Source organism: Eurosta solidaginis, chromosome 4 (genome assembly GCF_040869045.1).
Source record: "Eurosta solidaginis isolate ZX-2024a chromosome 4, ASM4086904v1, whole genome shotgun sequence".
Taxonomy (NCBI): domain Eukaryota; kingdom Metazoa; phylum Arthropoda; class Insecta; order Diptera; family Tephritidae; genus Eurosta; species Eurosta solidaginis.
The window spans coordinates 16,726,234-16,750,862 of record NC_090322.1 but is presented as its reverse complement, the minus strand read 5'-3'; the positions used below and the strand labels follow the sequence as shown (position 1 = coordinate 16,750,862).

The window sequence follows — 24,629 nt, the reverse complement described above, 5'->3', positions numbered from 1 at the left end:
ATATATGTGCTAAATAAAAATTAGCAGAATCGGATGAACACTTAAAAAAAAAAAATTTTTAAGTCAAATTTTAACAAAAAATTTAATATCCTTGCATTATATAAGTAAACTAGCAGAGTACCCGACGTCGTTCGGGTATAAATAAAAGCAGTACTATATAGACCAATATATTAGACTAATCCCAACCCCCATTCGTATGGGAGATGCCACGCCGCTTTTTCGCTATCCCCAATTTCCCGAGGGGGTAGGGATTAGTCTTATATACATCCTCACCTAATTTCAGTCGTCTAGCTTTAATACTTTCAGATATATTGACAACGAAAAATTCCAGTTGTATGGGAGGTGCCACGGCCCCTTTTTCGTTCTACCCAGTTTTTCTGGAGGGGTAGGGATTGGTCTCATATAACCACTCACCTAATTTCAGTCGTCTAGCCTTAATACTTTTAGATATATTGACTACGAAAAATTCCAGTTGTATGGGAGGTGCCACGCCCCTTTGTCGAAAACTTTTTTTTATAGCCTACCATAGATTGACTCACTCAGGGTATATCATGGCAAAATTTCCTTCGATTCCATTCTGCGGTTTAGGCTGCAAGTCCAAACATACATACAGACACACTTTCACAAATATATAGTAGATGATGTCAACATTCAACTTCAGTAATGATATGGTGCAACAAAATACAAAAATAAAAGAAAATTTCAAAATGGGCGTGGATCCGCCCTTTTTCATTTAATTTGTCTAGAATACTTTTAATGCCATAAGTCGAACAAAAATTTACCAATCCTTGTGAAATTTGGTAGGGGCATAGATTCTATAACAGTAACGGTTTCCTGTGAAAATGGGCGAAATCGGTTGAAGCCACGCCCAGTTTTTATACACGGTCGACCGTCTGTCCTTCCGCTCGGCCGTTAACACGATAACTTGAGCAAAAATCGATATAATATTACTAAACTTAGTTCACGTACTTATCTGAACTCACTTTATCTTGGTATAAAAAATGGCCGAAATCCGACTATGACCACGCCCACTTTTTCGATAACAAAAATTACGAAAAATAAAACAAAATGCCATAATTCTATACCAAATACGAAAAAAGGGATAAAACATGGTAATTGGATCGGTTTATTGACGCAAAATATAACTTTTGAAAAAACTTTGTAAAATGGGTGTCACACCTTCCATATTAAGTATAAGAAAATGAAAAAGTTCTGCAGGGCGAAATCAAAAGCCCTTGGAATCTTGGCAGCAATACTGTTCGTGGTATTACATATATAAATAAATTAGCGGTACCGGACGGATGATGTTCTGGGTCACCCAGGTCCACATTTTCGTCGATATCTCGAAAACGCCGTCACATATAAAACTACGGGCACTCCCCTTTAAAATCCTCAATAATACCTTCAATTTGACACCCATATCGTACAAACGCATTCCACCTTAATGGCGATATCTCGAAAAGGCGTCCACCTATAGAACTAAGGCCCACTCCCTTTTAAAATACTCATTACCACCTTTCATTTGATACCCATATCGTACAAACACATTCTAAGTCACCCCTGGTCCACCTTAATGGCGATATCTCGAAAAGGCGTCCACCTATAGAACTAAGGCCCACTCCCTTTTAAAATACTCATTACCACCTTTCATTTGATACCCATATCGTACAAACACATTCTAAGTCTCCCCTTGTCCACTTCTATGGCGATATCTCGAAAAGGCGCCCACCTATAGAACTAAGGATCACTCCCTTTTAAAATACTCATTACCACCTTTCATTTGATACCCATATCGTACAAACACATTCTAAGTCACCCCTGGTCCACCTTTATGGCGATATCCCGAAATGGCGTCCACCTATATAACTATGGCCCACTCCCTTTTAAAATACTCTTTAATGCCTTCCATTTGATACCCATGTCATGCAAACACATTCCAGGGTTAGCCAAGGTTCATTTTCCTACATTGTGATTTTCCCTTATTTCGTCTCCAAAGCTCTCAGCTGAGTCAAAGAGGATAAATAAATAAGAGCCACCAGTCTGCTACGAGTGGCGTCTAACTCGTTGGAAATCAAAAAAATTGATGTCTAATATTTTCTGAGGGACATTTTTAATTGTCTTGCATTTATCCATGCCGTGTAGGCACCTTATGCAAATGTTATTTCTGGAAAGAGAATTAATTAATTAATTAAATAGAGTTGGAAAAATAAACACAAATACCCCGCGAAATGTATAGAAAACATTTATGCACATCTTGCTCAAAAAAACCTGCGAGTACCCTAACGAATAACATTACGCCAAGTAACGAGTGACGTCTCTTATTATATTTATCCTCTTTGGCTGAGTATGTTATGTTCGGTTACACCCGAACTTAGCCTCCCTTACTTGTTAGGATGTGTTATTTCCACAAAAGTTGGATGGACAGTAGTATTATCGGGTGTTAGTCGGCAAATGATGCTATCATTTCTAACAGTACTTCTTTAATGCCTTGATTTGCTTGCCAAAGCACACAAGTCTTATCCACCTAGAATTCTTTTCCTAAATCCCTAGACATCTCTTTGGCAATTTCATGTAAACCGAAATTTTAAATCCCACTTTAACTGAAACTGAAAAACTGGGTATTAGTCACCTATAACTACAGGAACTTGAACGTCTCCATAGTAGAAGTATGTGTCGCTATGATAGCACAAACATATCGGGGATGTTACCTTATTCCTTATTACAGAGCCGGAGGAGAGAACTATTTTGACTGGTTTACCGTAGTTTTTTGTCATCTGGGGAGTTATAAAAGTACTCGGGCCCAATTAGAGCAACGGTCGCCATCTTTAAACAATCACATCTAAATCCATTTGATGTCTTCCATTTTGATAATGTCCTCTCTAAGGGGTTTTCTGTGAAGCAATTGTCGCGATTATCTTCTGGTCTTGTTGTACAAATATGTCCAAAGTTTCTGTCTATTTTGGAAAGGAATCCAGTTTCCTTCCTCGTGTTGACCACCCATAGCTCAGCTACGCGTAACTGTGCACCTATATACATCTCATCGCGTATATTGTTGTGTCGACGATGCTCGGTCGCTGTCTTAGTAAACTTTCAGTACCAGATTTTTCCAGTTCATCGCTTTGTTGTTGAAATCAATGTTTTTTTATCCAGGAACCCATGTGAGAGTATCATAAGCAAAACTGACAGCTGATGATAACATAAGTAATGTAACAGTGATTCAGTAACTTAATTCAACTTTAAAAGTAGGCCCTCAGGACTCCTAGTACTTTGCTGAGACAATACCAGCTCAATGGGGAAGACCATGTTGGAGACATATGCTTGTGGGCTTATTCCGTTCTTGCTCAACATCTAGTTTTCTTTCAAGGCAAAATTCGTCTTAAAGTTTTTTTACAGCTCAGCAAAGGTGAAAGATGGTTCAACGACTTTCATCAGCCAGTTTCACACCCCGTATCTTTAAACTTACTAGACTATTAGGAGGCAATCAGTAACTAGTCGCAGATCTGATTTAGTACGCTTGTTAGGCATTACCTTAGAAATTATGTTAAAACTGTCATGTAAGTGTTAATGATTTATTTTTGGAATTTAATCAACTTTACTATAGGTACGTAAATGTAGAGGCAAAGAGGATACATATATTTATTTATCCTCTTTGGTAGAGGGAGGAGCCAGAGGTCTGTGCGAATGCAACCCTACCCTAAATAAACACCCAACGGTGTTTATCGCAGAATATTCGCGAACATTATGACAATTTTCTTTGTGGCTCTGCAACGTCTTTATGGAACGAACCATAGTTTCTGTGCGAGCCATTCACAATGCTACACTATCCATCGATAAAAGCTAGCATATCGTACCCTCCTGCTTGCCTGAAAGCATTACTGATATAACAATTTGCAGAACTCGCTTTCTTAATAGCATGATAATCAAAGAAGGAATATGCTGCTCAAGCAATTGAAAAGGGCACCGAGGATGATGGATAAAATGACATACCTACCTTCTTCGTGTTAGCCAAATCCAGCTGAACCCTTCAGTTAATTAGAAATACCAGGGGAAAAAAGTTATTTTTCCCCTAATCCTTGCAATGCTATAGGAGCTTCGCTCTTTACCATTTGGGGTCTCGATACAAAATCCCCCCACGCAAGACTTCCTATCAAGGTCTTTGAACAAAACCAACAGGTCTCAGCACTTTGAGAAGCGTATAAATTAAACTTAGTTTAGGCATAAAATCAATATTTACTTTAAAAACATTTTTTTTTACAACTTGCTTTTATTTGCACGATTTTTATAACCTCCAATGTGTTCCTGCAATTCCTCCAACGCGCGTTTATGTGCTGCGCTCATGCGCAGCCGCTCCAATTCAAAACATTCAGCATTCAAAGCGCGGTCCACGTTTATGCGCTCTGTTTTGGTCAAGAGACGTTTGTTAGCGCGCAAAGACTCTGCGGGCAAGCGCGAGTATTCCTCCAACTGAGGCCACAACTCATCTTTCACCAACGTGTTTGACACTATGCGCGCCACCAAATTAGATTGCAACGCGTCCTGAGCGCTTAAGCGCGTGCCAAAAGTCAATAGTTCAGAAGCCTTAACACGCCCAATCAACTGTGGCAATAAATAGCTTAATGCACCTTCTGTACATATACCTAGTTTTGTAAAAGGTGCTTGAAAATATGCGCGCTCCGTACAATAGATGACATCACAAAGCGCCGCTATCACTAAACCAATGCCGATACAAGCGCCATCAACAACTGCCACCAACACTTTCGGACAATAGATGAATGCTTTCGTTAGATAGCGCAATACAGTGTTTGATGCAGTAAAGTAGGCTCTCATTTCTTTGTCGCTTAAGTTACGCGTTTGTGTAAAATCGGTGCCAGCTGTAAAATAACCTGCTGCGCCGGTTATGACAATTGTTGTAATTGCTTCGTTGAATTTGGCATCGTTTAGCGCGCGTATCAATTCATAGCATCCGCGTCGCGTGAGCGCATTACAAGCTGCGACGCGATTGAATGTGATAATGCAAATTCGATCGCTTTGTTCAACTAAAAGTTCACTGTAGCTGCCATTGGTGGGCGGTTGTTTTGTGGGCGCCAATGCGGTTCGGTTGGATGTGGAGGTGGTGGGGCGAGCGCGGATACTGTCGCCGCTAGCTGTAACTTGTTTCGGTTCCATTCCGCTATTTGTTGCACTCATATCGAGACTTTAATAGATACTGAATGGTTGTGAGATTTTGAGAGAGCTCCATAGGCGCGATGCATGACGAGACAAAATCCATTTCAGTGGGCAGGCAGCGGAATATGAATGTTTTAAACAAGTCCACAAGTCTGTTGCGGCAATACTTATCTTTGTTCGCTTATCAGCATCGTTTGAGCACACAATGACTTAATTTATATTTATGAAAATACGTATGTATATATATATATATATACATACATATGTACATTCTAAGTTCATAAATGCTATATGCGTGTTTCCATTATACATTATATATCTAGTTATGTATATTTTTAAATAAAAAAAGTTTGTTTATATGCCTTACATACCTATTTCCTTTATTTCAACCGGTATTTCAACTAGTCCGCTCATTTATACAGCTGTGGTCCAGCAAATAGAACCACTATATCAAAAACATTTGTAACGAATGATAGATTCTCAACTCGCTGCAAGAAAGCAGATTTTTTGTGCTATTTACTCCATTAAGACTGCGGACCATTGGCGACAACTGACTGAAGTAGAGCCTTTCCCCCGTAACCTGATATAACTTGTAAGTAACCATCTTTCAAGGACTTCAGATAACATCCCTTTATGATATACCTATCTATCGTAAAAACGTTTGATGGCCTGATTAATCTCCACATACCGTGAAGCCGCTGATTGTTGGCGTCCCAGAATCCTCGTTACCTTTGCCAAAAATATGGTTTTGTGTATACGCCGACAATATACACGGTAGCCCTGACTAACTGGATGTGGTGACTAGGCGGTAAGATAAAATACCTTTCCCAATTCCAAGAGTACTGCTGATATTGTAAGATATAAAGTGGAATGCAACATCCAACCAGTGACCAGCCAGTGTCTCGTCAGCCACAGGTTCAACACCCGGGTTAATCACCGGTCGGGAGCCTACGCAATCTCCCTCAACAGAGGAGCTACTGGAAGGTCTAAACTTAGAAGACCTAGGGTTGGAGGATAGAGGAGAAGAAACCCTGCGGCGGTCCGGTAAGGACGAGCTGTTAAGGCGTCAGTACTGACCGGCCCATACACAAAGGTTGCTCAGATCAACCTGCACCACGCTAAAGCTGCTTCGGCAGTAATAGCACGCAGGTTCGCCTCGGAAGATCTGGGCATAGCACTCATCCAAGAACCTTGGGTGTATAAGGGCCAGGTAAGAGACCTTAAAAGGAGAAATAATAAGGTAATTTGGGATCTTTCTCAGGAAAGACCAAGAACGTGTGTAGTGCTTAACAACTCCATTAACTATTTTTGCATTACAGAGTTTATGACTCAAGACCTCGTAGCAGTTCAGGCGACGATGGTAATTCAAGGAGAGTCAACGAACATCGTCTTCGCAGCGGCCTACGGGCGTCCTGTCACCCCTGCTGTGGAACCTGGTAGTAGATGAACTTCTACAGAGGCTCCCAGAAAACGGAATCCGATGTCAGTAGTACGCGGATGATATTGTTATCATTGTAAGGGTCAAATTTGAGAGTACTCTTTGCGACATAATGCAAAGGGCATTGAGTTTAACGAAAGAATGGTGTACTGAGGTGGGGCTAAGCATCAACCCCAACACACAGCCATTATGCCCTTCACCAGGAGAAGAAAACTGGAAGGGATTAGGCAAAGCACAATGGATGGAGTACAGGTGGAGTACAAGACTGATGTGAAATACTTGGGAGTCACGTTCGACTCCAAGCTCTTATGGAGGAAGCACGTCGACAACACCATATCAAAAGCCACAAGAGCAATAATTGTGTGCATACGTATTGCAGGAAGATCCTGGGGATGTAGCCCAAAGATCCTAAGATGGATGTACACTATGATAGGTTTCCCTATCATAGTGTATGGAGCAGTTGCGTGCGCATCAAGGACGACCATGGTGACCGTACAAAAATCAGTCACGAAGCTTGAACGCTTGGCATGTGTCTGGATTATGTGAGCAATGCGAACATACCCGACGGCGGCACGGGAGGTGTTACTGGAGCTAACGCCTCTACATATAATAATTGAGCAGGCAGCCATGAGTACATTAGTAAACATAGCTAAAGAGGGATGTGGAAGAGGCAAAGTGATACAGTCACGAAACATGGAGAAGCTGAGGGAGCAGATTCCACTCATCCAACTTCCCAGAGATGACACGAGTAAGATAATTAAGTTTCAGGAGTGCTTCAAAATAGAGCTGCGAACAAGTGTACGTGGAACACTTCCAGGATTGAAGCTCTTCACCAGGAACACAATATAATATGGTACATCGATGGCTCGAAGACACAGGAGGGCATAGGAGCGGGGATCTTTCGCCCCGAACCAAAATATCCCTTCCAGTTGTCGCCATAAGCCGGTGTGCAGCATGGGTAACTGGACACAGAGTAGATTGTAACGAGCGAGCGGACGAGCTTGCCAGGTTGGTAGCGGCCGGAAAGCCAATAGGACCCGAGCCCATCGTGCCAATAGGGTCACATACAATAAGGGAAGAGTTTAGACAAAAAGAGGTGTGCCTCAGAGAACAACACTGGCGCGAAAGTCCAGGACTTCGGCAGGCAAAGGCACTAATAGGAGGGTACAACTCCCAAAAAGTAGCCTTAGGATTTTAACAGTTATACTCACAGGCCACTGCAGGCTAAAGAGCCATATGCATAAATTGGGTATATCGTCTAGTTGTTGTTGTAGCGATAAGGTTGCTCTCCGAAGGCTTTGGGGAGTGTTATCGATGGGATGGTCCTTTGCCGGATACAGGTCCGGTACGCTCCGGTAACACAGCACCATGAAGATGCTAGTCCGACCATCTCGGGAACGATTTATGTGGCCACATTAAACCTTCAGGCCATCCCTCCCTCCAAGTTCCATGAGGAGCTTGGGGTCGCCAGAGCCTCGCCTGTTGGTGAAACAGGATTCGCCGCGGATAGGTGAGGTTGACAATTGGGTTTGGAGAAGCTATATATTGCACTGGAAACCTGAAGGGTTGCGCTACACAGCCCCTTGAATCAGGTATTTTAGTCGCCGTCGACGACAGGCATACCTACCGCGAGTATATTCTGACCCCCTAACCCGCTGGGGAGATGTCTTCTAGTAGGTTCTGTCGGTTCTGTGATCGCGAAGATGAGACTGCGGAACACATCCTGAAGGAATGCGATGCAGTCGCGAGACGAAGACTTGGGGTCCTAGCATCATCGATTCAGAGGGGATTTGAGCTGGTGTCTTTGGGCTCGAAGCCACAATATGAGCTAAACCAACTACGAACCCACAATGTAGTACTGAAGGCGTGGGTTTTAGGGCACAGAGGGGTGAGTGGATTGTAATAAACGGGCGAACATTCTAGCGAGAGAGGGAGCTACAGTACGGCCTATTGGGCCCAAGCGGCAGCTGCCAGTTCGCTAAAAAGAATAATAAAAATAAAGGTGGCATATATTGCTGGTAGAGAGATATATAAGAACACTGGCACAATCTGAACAATTTAAGTTACTGTAGGAGGATGTAGGTTTTAATCGCTAGAGGAGCAATCATACGCCTTTAGAAAAATAAAATTAGAATTTTAACAGGTTTCTTAATAGACATTGCAGACTCAACAGCCACATGCATAAATTGGGCAAATAATCGTGGTACCTGCGGGTTCTGTGATCGATAAGCGGATACGGCTGAACATTTCCTCCTGGAAAGCGATGCAATCTCGAATTTCGCGGTCTCGAATTGCGAGATGCGAATCGCTAGCGAATTCACAAAAAAAGTCGAATGAGTGACGAAGATGAATTTGTCGAATTGCCACAAGCGAAAAAATCATATTCGCTTCGCCAAATCTGTCAAAATTTGTCGAATGCTTATTTTGTTCGCGCTTGAAAATAGAAAAGGACGCATTGGCATTTATTTGAATGTTTTTCAATTGAAAAAAGTAAATAAATTGAATAAATAAATAAAAGTAATTCATTAAATTAAATTGAGTTATTGGTTTGAATAAATGAAGTTTTCAGAATGAGAAGAACAACGCCGCAGCAATTCCAAAAGCTGGTCGAGCTGATGGAAAATAATCCAGACGTCGCCAGAGGCATGGGGAATTTTGGAGAGACCAGGAGGAGCAGGGCAGAATTGTGGGACCATTTCGCCACGGATCTTAATTCCATAGGTCCTCCAATCCGTAACGGGCGCGAGTGGAACAAGGTAAGAAGAATAGACCTGCACGAATAATACAAAAGTATACGTCGCAGAGTCTTGGCATCGTAGCATCGTACGGTTACTGACTGGAGTTACTTTTGATACTTAAGGCTGTTTTACACGAGTCGAATTACTGATGGTTTTTTTGACTCCCAACTCAATTCAACCATCATATACAAGTAGGCACTTTGTTTGAGAAAATTTACCAGGAAATCGACTCGAGTAAAGCAGCTTTACCTGCTAACGTATCTACTCGGGTATGTTACTGGAATTGTGAAGGGTGCAGAGATGGGCCCTAGGTTTGGTTAGATCCTAGCTCCGAGCCACCGCCTACTATTTTTCGGAAAATACCCGATAAGATACTTAACCAGATAGTTTCAAAAGTAACCGTACGATATCACGATGCAAGTTTCCAAAGTAACTGACAACGTGATAATTGTCAGAAGCGTTACTTAGTTATATACCCGAACCATCGTATCCGTGCAGGCCTCTAGTAGTAACTGAATTGTATGCTGCGTGTCAGTTCATACTTACCAATATATTTGTCCTAGGTTTGGTTAGATTATAAGTTGAAGCTTAAGAAAAAGGTTTCTACAAACCGCAGCGAGACCGTAGCCACTGTAGGAGGACCGTACGCCCAGCGAAGTTTATCTGCGCTAGAGAGATCCGTGAATGAGCTACTGAACCTCCAAGAAGCCGCTAACCCGACAGGACAGTTCTTTGGAACCAATAATCCGGGTGATAACGGGCGTGGAACCAATAATCCGGGTAATAACGGAAAAAAGATCAACGTTATAAAACATTTTTAACTTTATTTATTACTATTTAATAAACTTGTTTTTTACATTTCTGTTTGTGCACAAATAAATAATAAAAACAGATGACAGAAACGTCAAATTCGGATGAACTAATTAAATTTGTTTGAATGGCAATGAAACATTGCAGTCGAATAAGTTCATTCGCCACTCACAATGCAAATTTGATGTGAATTCGCCAATACGTTCGACTCGCCAAATATATTCGCTTCGCAAGTGACAATATGCGTATAAGTCTTTAAGTTGGGGCGGGGTCGCCCCTCGTGGAAATAAAAACTAAGCGGAACCGAGGTTTTGCACAGTTATCATTTAAAAACTATTTAATATTCATATTTACACAGTTAATAGCATATCCACAATACATAGTTTATGGTAATTCATTTAAAAGTGGATTCTGCAGCAGCCGAATCGACTGCTTTACAATAGGGTTTCTTTTTTAACAAAAATAAAAGAAACTGCCTTACGAATTTCTATGCAGTGCCGCCAGAATTACAATCCTTGATGGGTTTTATGGCATCAGTGCTTATCCAAATGCGAGAACTTCTTGCGCAATTTCTCACGACGTTCTTTCTTCACGCTACGCCAAGGTTTCTCTGTAGGTGACGCACTCACCAAGCTACCATCGCTGACCAGACGAATATGTGGAAAGTTAGTGCGTCCTTTCACATAAGCTTTGCTATTGTTTGAATCAAAGAACTGTTTATCAATCTCCTTCGAAGCGGGTTTTGGAATCGATCTAGAGATTGGAGAAGGGAGATAATATAACAGAATACAAATTTTACTAAAGTTTTTGCAATGCAAATTTATGGCGAAAATTACCCGCATGGCGAGCTGTTGTTGAATTGGCAGGTTTTGTTCGATGATTTTTCTTTGTGTTGGAGGTGGAAATACATGATAAACTTCTTGTTGCACAGTGGGTGGAGCAACGCAATAGAGAAGCTTACCATTAACATAATCCTTGCAGACATAACGAGCAGCGCGCGATTGATCCGGTTGACCATTGGAAGTCATAAAGCCGCGAGCGTCTGGAAGTAGGCTATATATGAATTGTATTTTTTTTAACTTTGAAAATTGACTTTTTCATCTTAAAAATATGGTTGAGCGGAAGGCCGTCATAACCCTGCGGGTTAGGAGGTTCAGAATATAGACACGGCAGGTATGCCTGTACTGGGATGAAGCAGTTTTAATCTACTAAAGAGGTATGTGGTTTTAAGCAATTTACTACAAATTCTGAGTGTTCCCTGAAACATTTTCTAAGATACGGCAGCATTTCACCCAGTCGTTGTTATAGTTTCGTTTTATGAAAATATTTCCTATAAATATGAAAAACTTCTGCTAATCCATTTTTACTTACATGCATAGGCCAGCAGCAGTTCTTCTGAATATGGCGCTCTGTTCTCATCTTCACCCTCCATTGGCTTTGCTATAATTATGCCATATTTTTCCTCTAACACATGGCGTGGTATGCGTGAGCAAAGCAAATTTATCGGAGGCACTTTATCGCGCATCTGAAATATTTAACAAAACATTTATTAGGATTATTTTAAATGTTACAGTAAAATGTTAAATACCTGATCAATGGGTAGTATACCATTAAGTATCATATCAGCCTTAGTTAACACAAAGCTTGGCATCACCAAACCTGGACAATCGCACAGCAGCAAATCGCTGTCCAAAAAAAGTGTTTGGAAATGTTTAGTTTTACCAGGTGTGGCTGATACCGATACTTTCTTTTCTATCATAAGTGCATTGATTGTGCTACTTTTGCCCACATTTGGATAGCCCACCAAACCGATTGTTGTCACGCCCGCTGTAAATGTGTTGCCAATGTAAATATTTTTAAACAAACCGATTAATTCCTCCCGCGTTAACACTTTGTAATCATTTTTAATTTGTGGCTTAGCTGCAGCTCCACTGGGATCTACTTTTTGTTCAATTTTATTTAACAGATTATCTACATTATCTAGTGATTTACTAATTTCACACGCCGCAGCTTTAATATCTTCTAAGGATATATCAGATTTACCAGATTCTGTGTGCACTCTATCCGCAGGTGTTTCGCTATCATTTTCAGCATCTGCATTATCTGCTTTTTCGTCGCCTTCACTTTCCGTATCGTAAGCATCATTCTTTACTGTTTCACATTTTTCCTCCACGACCTCCTCCTCATTAATATTCTTTAAATCTTCTGCTGCCATTGTCGCTGAAAAGAACGCAGTACGTATGCCTTCAGCATCAAAATAATCTGCCCAGTGTTTGCGTTGCTGCTCTGTTAACATGTCTGATTTATTTACTAAAATCATATTCATTTTATTCGGATTTACTTCCTTTACATAACGCTCTAAGTCGATGCTGCGAAAGAGCAGTGGATTACGTGCGTCCACTATCTGTACAACAACATCTGACCGTTCGACAACACGCCACAACTGACGCCAAAATTCTAAATTCTTTTCATAAGGTGTAAGTAAGATGTCGTTGTCTTCTTGCAGCAGCGCTAAAGTGCGACGCCATTGTAAGAAGCTTTCATTTTCAGCTCTTTGCAATTCCTCTGCGGTTGTTTGTGCTGTCCATTTAGGACGGCGTGGCACTGTTAGCATATTATTATTTTCCCTATGTTTTTGTTGCATTTGCTTCATTTGTGATTTCGAGAGTACACCAACGCCCGTTTTTGGATTGATGAATGTGATATTAAGTTTCTCAGCTTGAAATTCAGTGCCCGCCAGCTCAGCAGTGCGTAAAAAATCATGAAATGAAGACTCCTCAGTAACAGATGCCAAATTCAACCGTCCCCAATCGTAGCCATCTTGGAGTTCGGTAGTATGGAGCTGCATCAACCCCAATAAATAAAAATAACAAATAAATTTTAGCTTAAACATTGTTTATCCAAATGCAGTTTTTGTTTACCATAGTGTCGTTATCTACTTTACGGCGGAATTGATGCCCGAAGCGATTTTTTATCAATGCTCGTCCCAGATTGCCGGACTTGGTTTTGCTTTTCTTGCTCATGATAGTTTTTTAATACCCCGAATTCGCAATAAATTTTAAAATTCACAAATATTCCAGCACGTGCTCAAATTGAGCAGAAATTGTCGTTGTTTTGATGATGTTGGTTTGACAACTGACAAATTGCTCCAGCTGGATTGTATAATGGTGCACACAGATATGTGTGTGGAATGATATATCGGTAGAGTGTATATGCCATTGTGAATGGTAACTAAGTGTGATATCTTCTGCATAGACGTCAAAATTCCAAAGTGATTGGATCACCTGATTTGTAATTGACTATCGCTGTCTCATTCTGCATCGCTTTCTATTACCCGCTGAAGATAGGCGCCGCCATATTGAACACCCTGTCAAAACGCTAAAAAGTAGCCATATTGAACATCCTGTCAGGCAGTTGACAGATAAGATATCACACTTAGTCATCATTCACAATGGTATATACCAATGTGAACATTGTTTACTATATAGTTTGGCAGCTTAAATTGAGGTTGTGTATCGAATAGAGTGGAAGGCACTCGAATTCAGTGAAAGAAGGCGCTCGAATGGAGTAGAATGAAGAACAGTAGGAAGAGCAGAGTTGCATTGGATTAATATAACTACAATCATTGTATCAATATTAAAAATAAATATAGAAAAAATAATTAAACACTTGAGTATAAGCAAAAATTTTCTTTCAATTACTACAATTAAGGTGTCCTAGATGCTATATATTCAAAAATTATAACATTTTATGTCTGTTTAAAAATTTAACTTCAATTTCCATAAAGATTTCCGTAATATGGCCATTAGTGATGTTTGTGTGTGTGTGCTAATTTTGAACGATCAGCTGTTAGTTGCGCTACTTGGTAAAGTTTACAATGATTGTGAATGATAACTAAGTGTGATATCTTATCTGTCAAATGCCTGACAGGTTGTTCAATATTGCTACTTTTTAGCGTTTTGACAGGGCGGCGCCTATCTTCAGCGGGTGATAGAAAGAGATACAGAATGAGACAGCGATAGTCAAATACAAATCAGGTGATCCAATCACTTTGGAATTTTGACGTCTATTCAGAAAATATCACACTTACACCCCTATTATGAACTCATACGATACACGATAAACGCTTGCAATCTGTTATGCCGTATTATGAAATAAATTCTAGCGTGTGAAACCCGATCGTTAGCGTTTATCGTTTATCGTGGTATTGCCATACGCTAACTATCGCATCAGCTGCTCAATTTTCTACGCTCGCTATCGTTGCTCAATTTTTACACGATAAGTTGCGAGTCATTTCAATAAAATTTTAATAAAAGGAAATACAAAATTAAAAAGAAAAAAAATTAAAAATATGTAAGTATTAAAGTAAGCAACCCGAGTTTTGAAAGGCAGTGTAATCATATTGTGATTTTTCAGGCCGAGAGTTGTAAGCACAAAGCGTCAGCTAGAGCGACTTGTTTCTTTAATGGAGGAAAATACGGACCTCGCAAGAGGTTTATGCCCAAAGAATCTTTGCAAGTCACGTTGGGAGAGAATAGCAGATGAACTTAATTCAATAGGACCACCATTAAGATCTTCTGAATCATGGCAACGGGTAAGAATATTAGAAGTTGTGATCTTTCAACCGAATATAGTATTATGTGTTTAAAATGTAGGTATGGAATGACTTAAAATACAAAACAAAAAAAAAGAGCGCCCATAATCGTGCAGAATGTACTGCCACAGGAGGGGGAACAAACAACACCGCCAGTCTTTCAAATCTGGAGGAAACGGTAAACAGGCTAATGAGCTACCCAATTTATAACGATCCCCCAGGAGAAGAATTTGGTGCAGATGTCGACGAGAATTATGGCAACGAAAATGAGCAATTTTTCAGCGTGGAGATCCTCGATGATGAGGAGGTGCCTCATAAAAATGAAAAGTTACATGGCGAGGTGCCTCGGAGAGTGAGAAAAGACGAACAGATTGCACTACTGGAACGACAAACAGCTCAGCAAGCTGAGTTCCAAAGGGAGTATTTAAATACTTTTAGGGAAATAGCCGACCGTTTAGCCAATATCGAAAATATCAAAACAAAATGTTACCATATAAAAAAAGAAAAGTTGGCCCTCAAAAAAGAAAAGCTATACTTATATAAGAGGCAACTGGAAAAACTATGTATGTGCGATAAGCACAGAAAGAAACAGTAAATATTATGTGATGATTAGGATTAAATTTAATTTGGAATTTATTTTTTTTTACCTAGTATTAAGTTTTTTACATTTCTCGCAATGAATGTGATACTAATTTTGTACCTTATAAATTAAAACATATACCTTATAAATGAAAACATGTACCTTTTAAATGAAAATGATTTATTTCTTCAAGCTAAAATAAAAAGATGAATTTTAACGTAAGCAAAATACCACACTTCTTCTTATTTGTTCCGCTGCTTGTCGTGAGGTAGTACCATCATTGTTGACACCATCTTCCAGAACTTCCGAATCTTCATTTTGATTTATTTCAGCTTCCACATCATCATAGGGTACATTATAATGGTTGCAGATATTGTGTAAAGCCGCACAAACATTTATAATTAAAGTGGCTTTTGGTGGAGTGTAGTGAAGGGCTCTAGCACTTAGCAAACATCTAAATCTGCTCTTAAAAACCCCAATGGTTCTTTCAATCATGTTTCTAGCCTTTGAATGTCGCTTATTATACATGCTCTCTAGGGTACCTTCGTCGGCATTTCTGTAAGGCGTCAACAAATAAGGAGTCAAGGCGTAACCGGCATCACCTTAATAAAACGTATGGTTAAAGTAACATATTGGACCTATTTTTGAAATATATAAATACCTAACAACCAAGTGTTAGCTTCACCACGATCATACATTGCTTCCAACTGTGGCTTTAGCGCTGACATTTGAAAAACCATGGAGTCATGTGTGGCCCCTGGGTGCTTGGCATTGACATATTTAATATTCATTAAATCATCGCACATCTGAAATGTATGCAAAATTAGTTTTAAAAATTTTTATATACAATTTTTCTTTTTCATACTCACTATCATTGCATTTATACTGAAGTATCCCTTCCGACAGTAATAAAGATGTTGCAAACCTTTCTCCGGTGCCACAATCTTGACGTGTGTACCATCAATGCATCCGATTACGCCTGGAATCCCGCTTGTACTAAAAAAATTTCTTTTAGCTCTCCTTTCTTCTTCCTCTGTATACCTCGATTTGATCCATTTACTGCAGAGTGCTCTTTGTAAGGCATTTAGTGTTTCCGTCAACACTATTGAAACTGTTGGTTGAGCTAATGGCAAGAAACCTTAATGTGGCACAAACTTTCAAAATATTTGGGATCGATGTCCTATTTTTTCGGGCGCGAAAACTGCCTTCCACTTCTGTTAAGACATACATGAAAGCTTCTTTTGAAAGACGGAAATTACTCTGAAAGCTAGTTTTTTTTATTAAACTTTTTTTTACTTTAAATATGTCAAGTACTTACAGCGTAGAGTTCATTTCAAGAGGATTGGAAGCATCTCTCAATTTTCTTCTTTCTATGGCCTCTATCCGAGTTTCGTCAATTTCTTCATTTATGTAAAAGGCAACAGAGGTTGCAGAAAACATTTTTTATTAAATATTTTAAAAACTTTTGCCAATTTACGTAAAGACAATTCAATTTGGTTATTTTTGTTTTATTTTTGCTATCTGTTTCGTATAAATTCACAAAAATTTGTAAGCAAAACCCTGCTGTCATTCACAATAGCACATCTATCGGGCGTGTGGAAATCGCAATATGAAAGCTGATTTTTTACGATACGCTAGCAAGCGTTTATCGTCTATCGTATGAAAATTCATAATAAGGGTGTTAGTTATCATTCACAATGGCATATACTAAATAAAGCTGCACTTCAAGCTTGAACGCTTTCCCGCGTTGCTTCGTCCGACATAACAGTTCAATGTATGGACAGATCATAGTTTTGCTATACCACCCGGTTGTTGTAGCGATAAAGACACTCTCCGAAGGCTTTGGATGTTTTTCCGATATTGATGGTCCTTTGTAGGAGAAAGTTCCAGCATAACTTCGTATGTACACATTCATCCTTCTAGGCTTCAATGCACATACAACTTGTATGAGAGAACCCAAAGCTTTGTAAACTTTACCAAGTAACACAAGTAACAGCTGATCGCTCAAAATTTACACACACACACATAAACATCACTAATGGCCATATTACGGAAATCTTAGGGAAATTGAAGTTAAATTTTTAAACAGACATAAAATGTTATAATATTGGAATTTATAGCATCTAGGACACATTAATTGCAGTAATTGAAAGAAAATGTTTGCTTATACTCAAGTATTTAATTATTTGTTCTAAATTTATCTTTAATATGGATGCAATGATTGAAGTTATACTAATCCAATGCAACTCTGCTCTTCCTACGGTTCTTCATTCCACTCCATTCTAGTGTCTCTTTCACTGAAATCGAGTGCCTTCCACTCTATTCGAAACATAACCTCAATTTAAGCTGCCAAACTATATAGTAAACAATGATGTATTGGGTTTAATTTCATTACTACGGTCATTGTTTACTATATAGTTTGGCAGCTTAAATTGAGGTTATGTTGCTAATAGAGTGGAAGGCACCCGAATTCAGTGAAAGAAGGCACTCGAATGGAGTGGAATGAAGAACAGTAGGAAGAGCAGAGTTGCATTGGATTAATATAACTTCAATCATTGTATCAATATTAAAAATAGATATAGAAAAAATAATTAAATACTTGAGTATAAGCAAACATTTTCTTTCAATTACTGCAATTAAGGTGTCCTAGATGCTAAATATTCCAAAATTATAACATTTTGTCTGTTTAAAAATTTAACTTTAATTTCCATAAAGATTTCCGTAATATGGCCATTTGCGCTACTTGGTAAAGTTTACAACATTGTGAATGATGACTAAGTGTGATATCTTCTGCATAAACGTCAAAATTCCAAAGTGATTGGATCACCTGATTTGTAATTATGTATCGCTGTCTCATTCTCTTTCTATCACCCGCTGAAGATAGGCGCCGTCATATTGAACAGTCTGTCAAAGCGCTGAAAAGTAGCTATATTGAACAGCCTGTCAGGCAGTTGACAGATAAGATAACACACCTTGTCATCATTCACAATGGTTTACAATGGCATTGTAACAATGCAATACACATATTTTTGCTCAAACAAATGCAACATTTATACAGCGCTTTATGATTATTTCTGTATATGGTTATGGTTACGACATTTTGTTAAGTCGCGACTGTGAACGGACTACGTGAAAGTAAAAATTTGTGAAAATTTATTTTTCGCCATAAAACCATTACATATTTTATGTTTCCCTTATCTTTGCCACCGTCAATTTTGTAAGTTGTTAATTTCAATTTTAAGTTATTTATTATATTTGTTCTTTTCAGACCAATGGATGACGAACTGCTTATTGATTTGGTGGAGGGATATCCCATTTTATACGATAGAAAACATATCGGCTACAAGAATATGGATAAGAAGCTAAAAGTGTGGCAAAAAATTGCACAGCACATGGAAACTGATGGTATTTCAAAAAGAAATTAATATATGTATATTCATTCGATATATACAAATCTTTTTTATGGACATACTTAGATAATAATGTGAGGCGGCGTTGGCTCAATTTAAGAGAACGTTTTACCAAAGAAATTCGCCAACCGCCACCACCGCAATGGGATGATGACAGTGAATTGCCAGATGTGCCACCTCCAAGACGATGGGCGCTTCTAGATCGTCTAAGCTTCTTAAAAAATCACATAATCCAACGACCGTGAGTAAAAAATTCTAATTATGGCAATCTATTTAGGTAGCTTAAGTTGAGTTAGAAAAAATCTGCACAGCTTCTGAGTCTGGTTTTGGCGCCGACCACATTTTATATGGGAAAAAGTACCAAGCATTGTTTGAAGTCAATTTTTGTTTACGCCTACGGCAAACATACTAAATATTAAAATTTGCGCGAACATTCTTGGATTGGCCAGACTCCATTCTTGTATCCACATAAATAACATTAAATTTGTACATAGAGGTGAAGGCCGTTTAGTGTACTATCGCCATTCTTGTTGTAGCGATAAGGAGACTACCCGAATGTTATAGAGTTTTATCGATGTTGATGGTCCATAGCCGGATATTGAACCGTTGCGTTCCTAATAATTCCGAAAATAGCACCATTGTGCTAAGAAATGATATGACCGTGTTGCACTTTCTAGGTCATACAACCCGGTCCTCCCGTGAGGAGCTTGGGGTTTCCTGCCAAAGGGAACTTCTTTGAAAATTAAGTTTTGAGACTTTGGTGTTTTAAAAAATTTAGGTGGTTCTGTTTTTGTTGTAGTATTTGAAACATTTTCCTAATATATAGTATATTTTATATATAATCCTTCCAAACAATATGTTACAAAATGCATTTTTCACAATTTTCGCCAAAAGTGGCGAAATAAATTGGGAATAGATGTTACCTTTTCGCATATAACATAGTGGTGTGTTAATGCAATTTTTATATGTCCTATTTCTTATATAGAAAAGGGCAAATATAAAATTTCAGCGAAATCGGGGACGTTTACACAGCTTATATGCGGAGGCACACTGTATGGGGGTGAGAGTAACTTCAATTTTTTTGAAGAACAAAGCAAAAAACAGAAACAAGAGCCTAACATTTTTCGTCGTCGCGAAGTCTGTTTCAGAGATAATAAAAAAATATTTGGCGTGGGCTTATAACTGAACCTCTTCTACCTATAGAGTTGTTTTACGCTGAAAGGGATCTTCGACCCGTAATCCCTTTTTGCACGCTACTCCTAAATTGTATTAAAGAAGCTATAGATTGCGATCGCAACCACAAAGGGCACCTAAGATTGGCAACCAATACGCCTAGTTATAAAATGCCGTCATTGAGTCAGTTTTGGCAAAGACCTGTTGTTGTTGTATTACCGATAAATACACTCCCCGAAGGTTCGTTCTGGTACGTTCCCGTAACAAGCACCATTAAGGTACTAACGCGACCATCTCGGGAACGATTAATATGACCACATTAAACCTTCTAGGACAAAATCTCCCCAACCCCCTAGTTCCATGAGGAGATTGGTGCCGCCAGAGCCTAGCCTGCTAAATATGTATATGATAAATTCATATTTGTAACATTATTCCTCTCGCGTAGGTGAGGTTAATAATTGGGTTGCGAAAGCTTTGAAGTTAAGAGCTTTGTATTGCGCTTATCAACCCCTTGATTCCCCTTTGGTACGTCGAAACTGGATATGTAGGAATTAACTAGCGTACTTCTCTTGAGGCAAGTGTTGAATAGTTTCCAATCACTGCATTCGACAGACGAAAGTAGACAAAATAATACACGTGCTCTTGGTAAATATTGCGAAGAGTCGGTTTTTACATCGGTCATTATGACACACCTTTGTCTGCAATCAGTTTCCACCAGCATGTTTTCATATTTTGGAATAATACAATGTTGGCGGCCGCTGTGGTGTGGTTGTTGTTGTTGTTGTTGTTGTAGCGATTAGGTTACTCCCCGAAGGCTTTGGGGAGTGTTATCGATGTGATGGTCCTTTGTCGGATACAGATCCGATACGCTCCGGTAACACAGCATCATTAAGGTGCTGGCCCGACCATCTCGGGAACGATTTATATGGCCACATTAACCTTCAGGCCATCCCTCCCTCCCCACCCCCAAGTTCCATGAGGAGCTTGGGGTCGCCAGAGCCTCGTCTGTTAGTGAAACGGGATTCGCCGCTCGAAGGTGAGGTTGACAATTGGGTTGGAGAAGCTATATATTGCGCTACTCAAACCCTTGAATCCCGATGTGGTGTGGTGGTAGCGTGCTCTGCCTACCACAACAAAATAGCTGGGTTCAAATCCAGGGCAAAGCCACATCAAACATTTAAAAACAAGTTTTTACAATTAGTAAAAGCGTTTTTTTAAGCGGGGTCGCATCTATGCAGCGATTCGCAAATACTCCGAGTGTATTTCTGCCATGAAAAGCTTCTCAGTGAAAATTCATTTGCCGTTCGGAGTCGGCGTAAAATATGTTGCTTCCAGTTTGTATGAAAAATTTAATGGAACACGACATAATTGGAAGAGAAGCTCGGTCTAAAAACTCTTTGGAGGTTATTCCGCTTTGCATTTTTTTAATGTTAAATATAACAGACTGCAGCAGTGGTGTTAAATTTACGCATTAAAAAGCGTCCATCAGTGCTCACTTACAGCGGAAAGAGAAGAAGCGAATTATACAATCTACTATTATTTTTAAGGCTGTTCAGAACATATGTATAAGCTGATCAAGTCACATATCGAGTTAAAGAAACAGATTGTCACAGAATATATGTATGGATTTGCAAGTAATGTTACATTAACTACTTTTTTTAAAGCGCGCGTCAAGGACCTCAAACTAACAAAATAATAAGGCCAAAAGTAGAATATACTACTTTTAAAATGGACCCGTTGGATATCCTAGACAATGAGACAAAAACGGAGCATAATGCGGAGCAAGAAGAACAGTCACATTCGTTAAATGAGGAACATTCTCAATCTATGACACGTTCACCATCCAGATCTAGATCCCCAACTCCTCCACAAGTCTCATCTACACCTTTGGGGCGAGCTCCATCTAGAGCTGCAGAATTAAATACACAACAGTCAATTCCGTCTTCATCAGCTCACCATCAAGGCAAACGAAAGGCATTGGATGTTGGTGATGTAGATAGCGCTATGATCGAAACTACAAATTTATTCAAAGAAATCTGCGAACAAAAAGCACGCACTCCCGCTATTGATCCAGCAATAAGTGGCTTTACGACTATGATTGGTGCTATGATAGCAAAATTTAAAACAAAGAGGCGCATTACCGTTATACAACGTTGCACTGAAATTGTAATGCAGGCAGCAATAGAGGAAGAAGATGAACAATTTTACAAATAATATAATATCTATAACCATTTAGGTATACGTTTTACATATATACTACATAAGGACATACTATGTAGATAATATAAAAGAATAAAGTTAGAATGCTCAGTTTAATAAAGTTTGAGATTTTATTCGTGTTGCATTGCTTGGACCTAATGTTATATTTTTTATACACAGCTGCCTAACAGATCACAAATTGTCATCAATATCCTCTAACGGGAGTCCAAGGAAACATGCTGTTTCAACAGGGGTGGACCATAATGAAAGGGATGTTAGAGGCGTTGGTTCCACATTACAATTAAAGAGATGGTGTCATGTGGGGATACATTGCAAGCAGGGCATACATTATGTATGTCGGTGTTGATTCTGGATAGGTAAGAGTTTAACCTGTTACAGTATCCAGAACGAAGTTGAGCTATAGTGACTCGCGTTTCCCTGGGGAGTATGCGTTCCTCTTCCTCACCCCTAAAACTGTCGTGTTAAAGAGAGAGATTAAGATCATGCTCGTATTGTAATTTGTGGTGTTCTGCTTTCTTATTGCTGCTAAAAACTGTTTTATAGCTTCTCCGAACGTCATTTTCTTAATCAGATGCACTTAATCAGATGCATTTTTGCCGCGATGATTTTCTTGGAAGAAGTACACACATGGGTTGCGAAAGCGCTGCCGAAATGAGGTGGTGTTTTGAATAGATTTTATAAAGTATTTTGATGTTAGCTGTAATGTCACTTGAGTCGGGGCCCTCGGTAAGTTAGGAGAGCCTCCGAAATACTCCTGCCGAATAAGCTTGCAGTAGACGTTAACCAACCATTGGGAACCAGACTTTCGTATGTAAGAGTAAGTGGTAAGAGTAATATTAACCCTTTATTGGTTACATCAGAATCAACAACCGAAGGGATAAACTTAAACCCGGAAGGTGTTGAAGCTATAGGAAGGTGTCGAACCCAACCCTAGCCCATGCAAGTGGCTTTACTGCGTTCTTTAGCGTCCTCCACGGGACCACGCGTTTCGCAAGGTCATCCAATCTGCGTTGGCTCGCTTTATTCCTGTTCTTGTAGATCAGGCCTTATTTCATAGCAGAAGCTGAAGCCTTAGCGAGAGAACCCGCACATGGAAATCAGACGGCTGGACAATGAACACAAACGTGCCTATTCGAAAGAGCATCTTTAGAGTTGCAACTTCTCTATGTCGGCGTTAAAACGCTTCAGCTACCTAGCGCAAAATCCCAATTTGCTGTCAGCCTTTGTCATTACTAAAGAACGGAAGCTGGTAATGATTGAAAAACAGCTAATCAAAGTAATCATATCGGGTTGACCCCTACCTATTAGTAAGATTCCCCTGCCGTAAAGAGACAGTTGCAAGCATATTTTTGTAATATTCTCTCTTTCTGGAAATATTGCGTGGGGCGCATATTCCAGACTAGCCGTTGTAGTCGAAATGATGTAATAGTAGTTCTAGGAAATTTATTTCACATCCTGCCGTGAGGCAACTCTTACATTTATGAAGATAGCTCCTGCATATTAAAAAATAAAAAGAAGGGCGATATATCTTCGAAGGAGATTAAGGATAGGATTCTCTTATAATTTGCGTGGTTCTTCTTTTTAATTGTTTATTCAAATTGACCGGACGAGGTGAATTTGTTACAGTATCCAAATGGAAGTCGTTTTCACTGTATTGCTGTCTGCTCATTGTTGTTGTTATTTTTTGTAGCAGTATTTCTTCCTTCTTAAACTAATCGTCCATTCGTGAACGAGATGCATGGTTTGAGCATAATTATACTGAAATGACAGCCTTAGTAGGATGAGCCCGAGTCATTTCGACAAAGGTTTGGATACCTGACTGCCTTTAATTCTACTGTCTTCAATGCTTAGAAGATTTAGTGACGTCCTTCAGTACGAAGTTTCCAAAAGATGGCCGATTTTCCTATCATATGCTTTTGGTCCACCATCACCAGCTCCTTCCTATTTTTTGAGGTTATTTATTTTAATATGAAATTAATGCCATTTAAAATTGTAATTAATCGTCAGCAGTGGGTCTCAACAGATATACATACATACATACATAGAAAAAACAAACGTGAAACGATGCCACAAACTGCGGTAGGTGGGGATATACATATGAGAAAACCACCCATTGCTAAAACATGACAAATTAAACTTTCACACACATGTGCATATGAATTTCTCAGACACAAACATACAAGCAAGGATTTGTAGGGAGATGGAAGAAATTTGCAGGAAAACTTTTGAGCATCCAAACTACTTGGAGTTTGTTGAGGAAAATAAATTTTTTTTTTTGCCTACAAAAGCTGAGCAATAACTACGCAAAGTACAAGAGAAGCAAAGATACAACAACAAACAACCATAAAATTTGAATAGTAGTTTTTTATGGAAACCAATGCTACCCAAATAGGCTGGTGATAACAGCAACAGAACTGGGATATATGTACATACATTATAACAATAAGCGGATATACAGCTGACAGAACAATGGGGACAAAAGGAAACCCTTTTCGTAGTT

At 39.3% G+C, this 24,629-nt stretch overlaps 4 protein-coding genes and 2 long non-coding RNA genes across 10 annotated transcripts in view; 3 read left to right on the top strand and 3 right to left on the bottom strand.

The window, feature by feature from the left end:
- The window catches only part of mRpL33 (mitochondrial ribosomal protein L33), a 28,830-nt gene extending 15,530 nt beyond the window's left edge, over nt 1–13,300 (bottom strand). For both annotated transcript variants that reach the window (XM_067780400.1, XM_067780401.1), the window contains exons 1-4: nt 13,074–13,300; nt 11,741–12,994; nt 11,524–11,677; nt 9,889–11,194 (exon numbers count right to left, since the gene is read on the bottom strand). In XM_067780400.1, the coding sequence (XP_067636501.1) occupies nt 10,686–11,194; nt 11,524–11,677; nt 11,741–12,994; nt 13,074–13,175 (2,019 nt within the window). In that variant the 5' untranslated portion in view covers nt 13,176–13,300 and the 3' untranslated portion in view covers nt 9,889–10,685. The remainder of the gene's footprint in view (nt 1–9,888; nt 11,195–11,523; nt 11,678–11,740; nt 12,995–13,073) is intronic.
- Nucleotides 4,211–5,277, bottom strand: LOC137247677 (enoyl-CoA delta isomerase 2-like). Its single transcript, XM_067778648.1, has one exon. It carries the CDS (start codon nt 5,185–5,187, stop codon nt 4,252–4,254), a length of 936 nt encoding a protein of 311 aa, XP_067634749.1. The 5' UTR covers nt 5,188–5,277; the 3' UTR covers nt 4,211–4,251.
- LOC137249146 (uncharacterized) lies at nt 9,024–10,259 on the top strand. Its single transcript, XR_010952258.1, has 3 exons — nt 9,024–9,094; nt 9,167–9,360; nt 9,906–10,259. It is a non-coding gene; the product is annotated as an uncharacterized lncRNA (long non-coding RNA).
- A 1,075-nt stretch (nt 13,301–14,375) lies between the features above and the next one.
- Nucleotides 14,376–15,554, top strand: LOC137247676 (uncharacterized). Its single transcript, XR_010951873.1, has 3 exons — nt 14,376–14,505; nt 14,569–14,746; nt 14,808–15,554. It is a non-coding gene; the product is annotated as an uncharacterized lncRNA (long non-coding RNA).
- LOC137247675 (putative nuclease HARBI1) lies at nt 15,379–17,232 on the bottom strand. 3 transcript variants are annotated; one of them, XM_067778646.1, is made up of 4 exons: nt 16,645–17,232; nt 16,196–16,593; nt 15,988–16,132; nt 15,379–15,928 (listed from the first exon to the last, which is right to left on the bottom strand). In XM_067778646.1, exons 2-4 carry the CDS (start codon nt 16,199–16,201, stop codon nt 15,540–15,542), a joined length of 540 nt encoding a protein of 179 aa, XP_067634747.1. In that variant the 5' UTR covers nt 16,202–16,593; nt 16,645–17,232; the 3' UTR covers nt 15,379–15,539. The 3 variants fall into 3 exon arrangements, with proteins under 3 accessions (XP_067634747.1, XP_067634748.1, XP_067634746.1); XM_067778647.1 differs by having other exon boundaries at nt 16,196–16,586; XM_067778645.1 differs by having other exon boundaries at nt 16,196–17,232.
- A 998-nt stretch (nt 17,233–18,230) lies between these two features.
- Nucleotides 18,231–22,229, top strand: LOC137247674 (transcription factor Adf-1-like). 2 transcript variants are annotated; one of them, XM_067778643.1, is made up of 4 exons: nt 18,231–18,461; nt 18,595–18,731; nt 18,803–18,977; nt 21,574–22,229. In XM_067778643.1, the coding sequence occupies exons 2-4, from the start codon at nt 18,599–18,601 to the stop codon at nt 22,121–22,123; spliced, it is 858 nt and encodes a 285-aa protein (XP_067634744.1). In that variant the 5' UTR covers nt 18,231–18,461; nt 18,595–18,598; the 3' UTR covers nt 22,124–22,229. The 2 variants fall into 2 exon arrangements, with proteins under 2 accessions (XP_067634744.1, XP_067634743.1); XM_067778642.1 differs by having other exon boundaries at nt 18,235–18,543.
- Nucleotides 22,230–24,629: the final 2,400 nt, after the last annotated feature.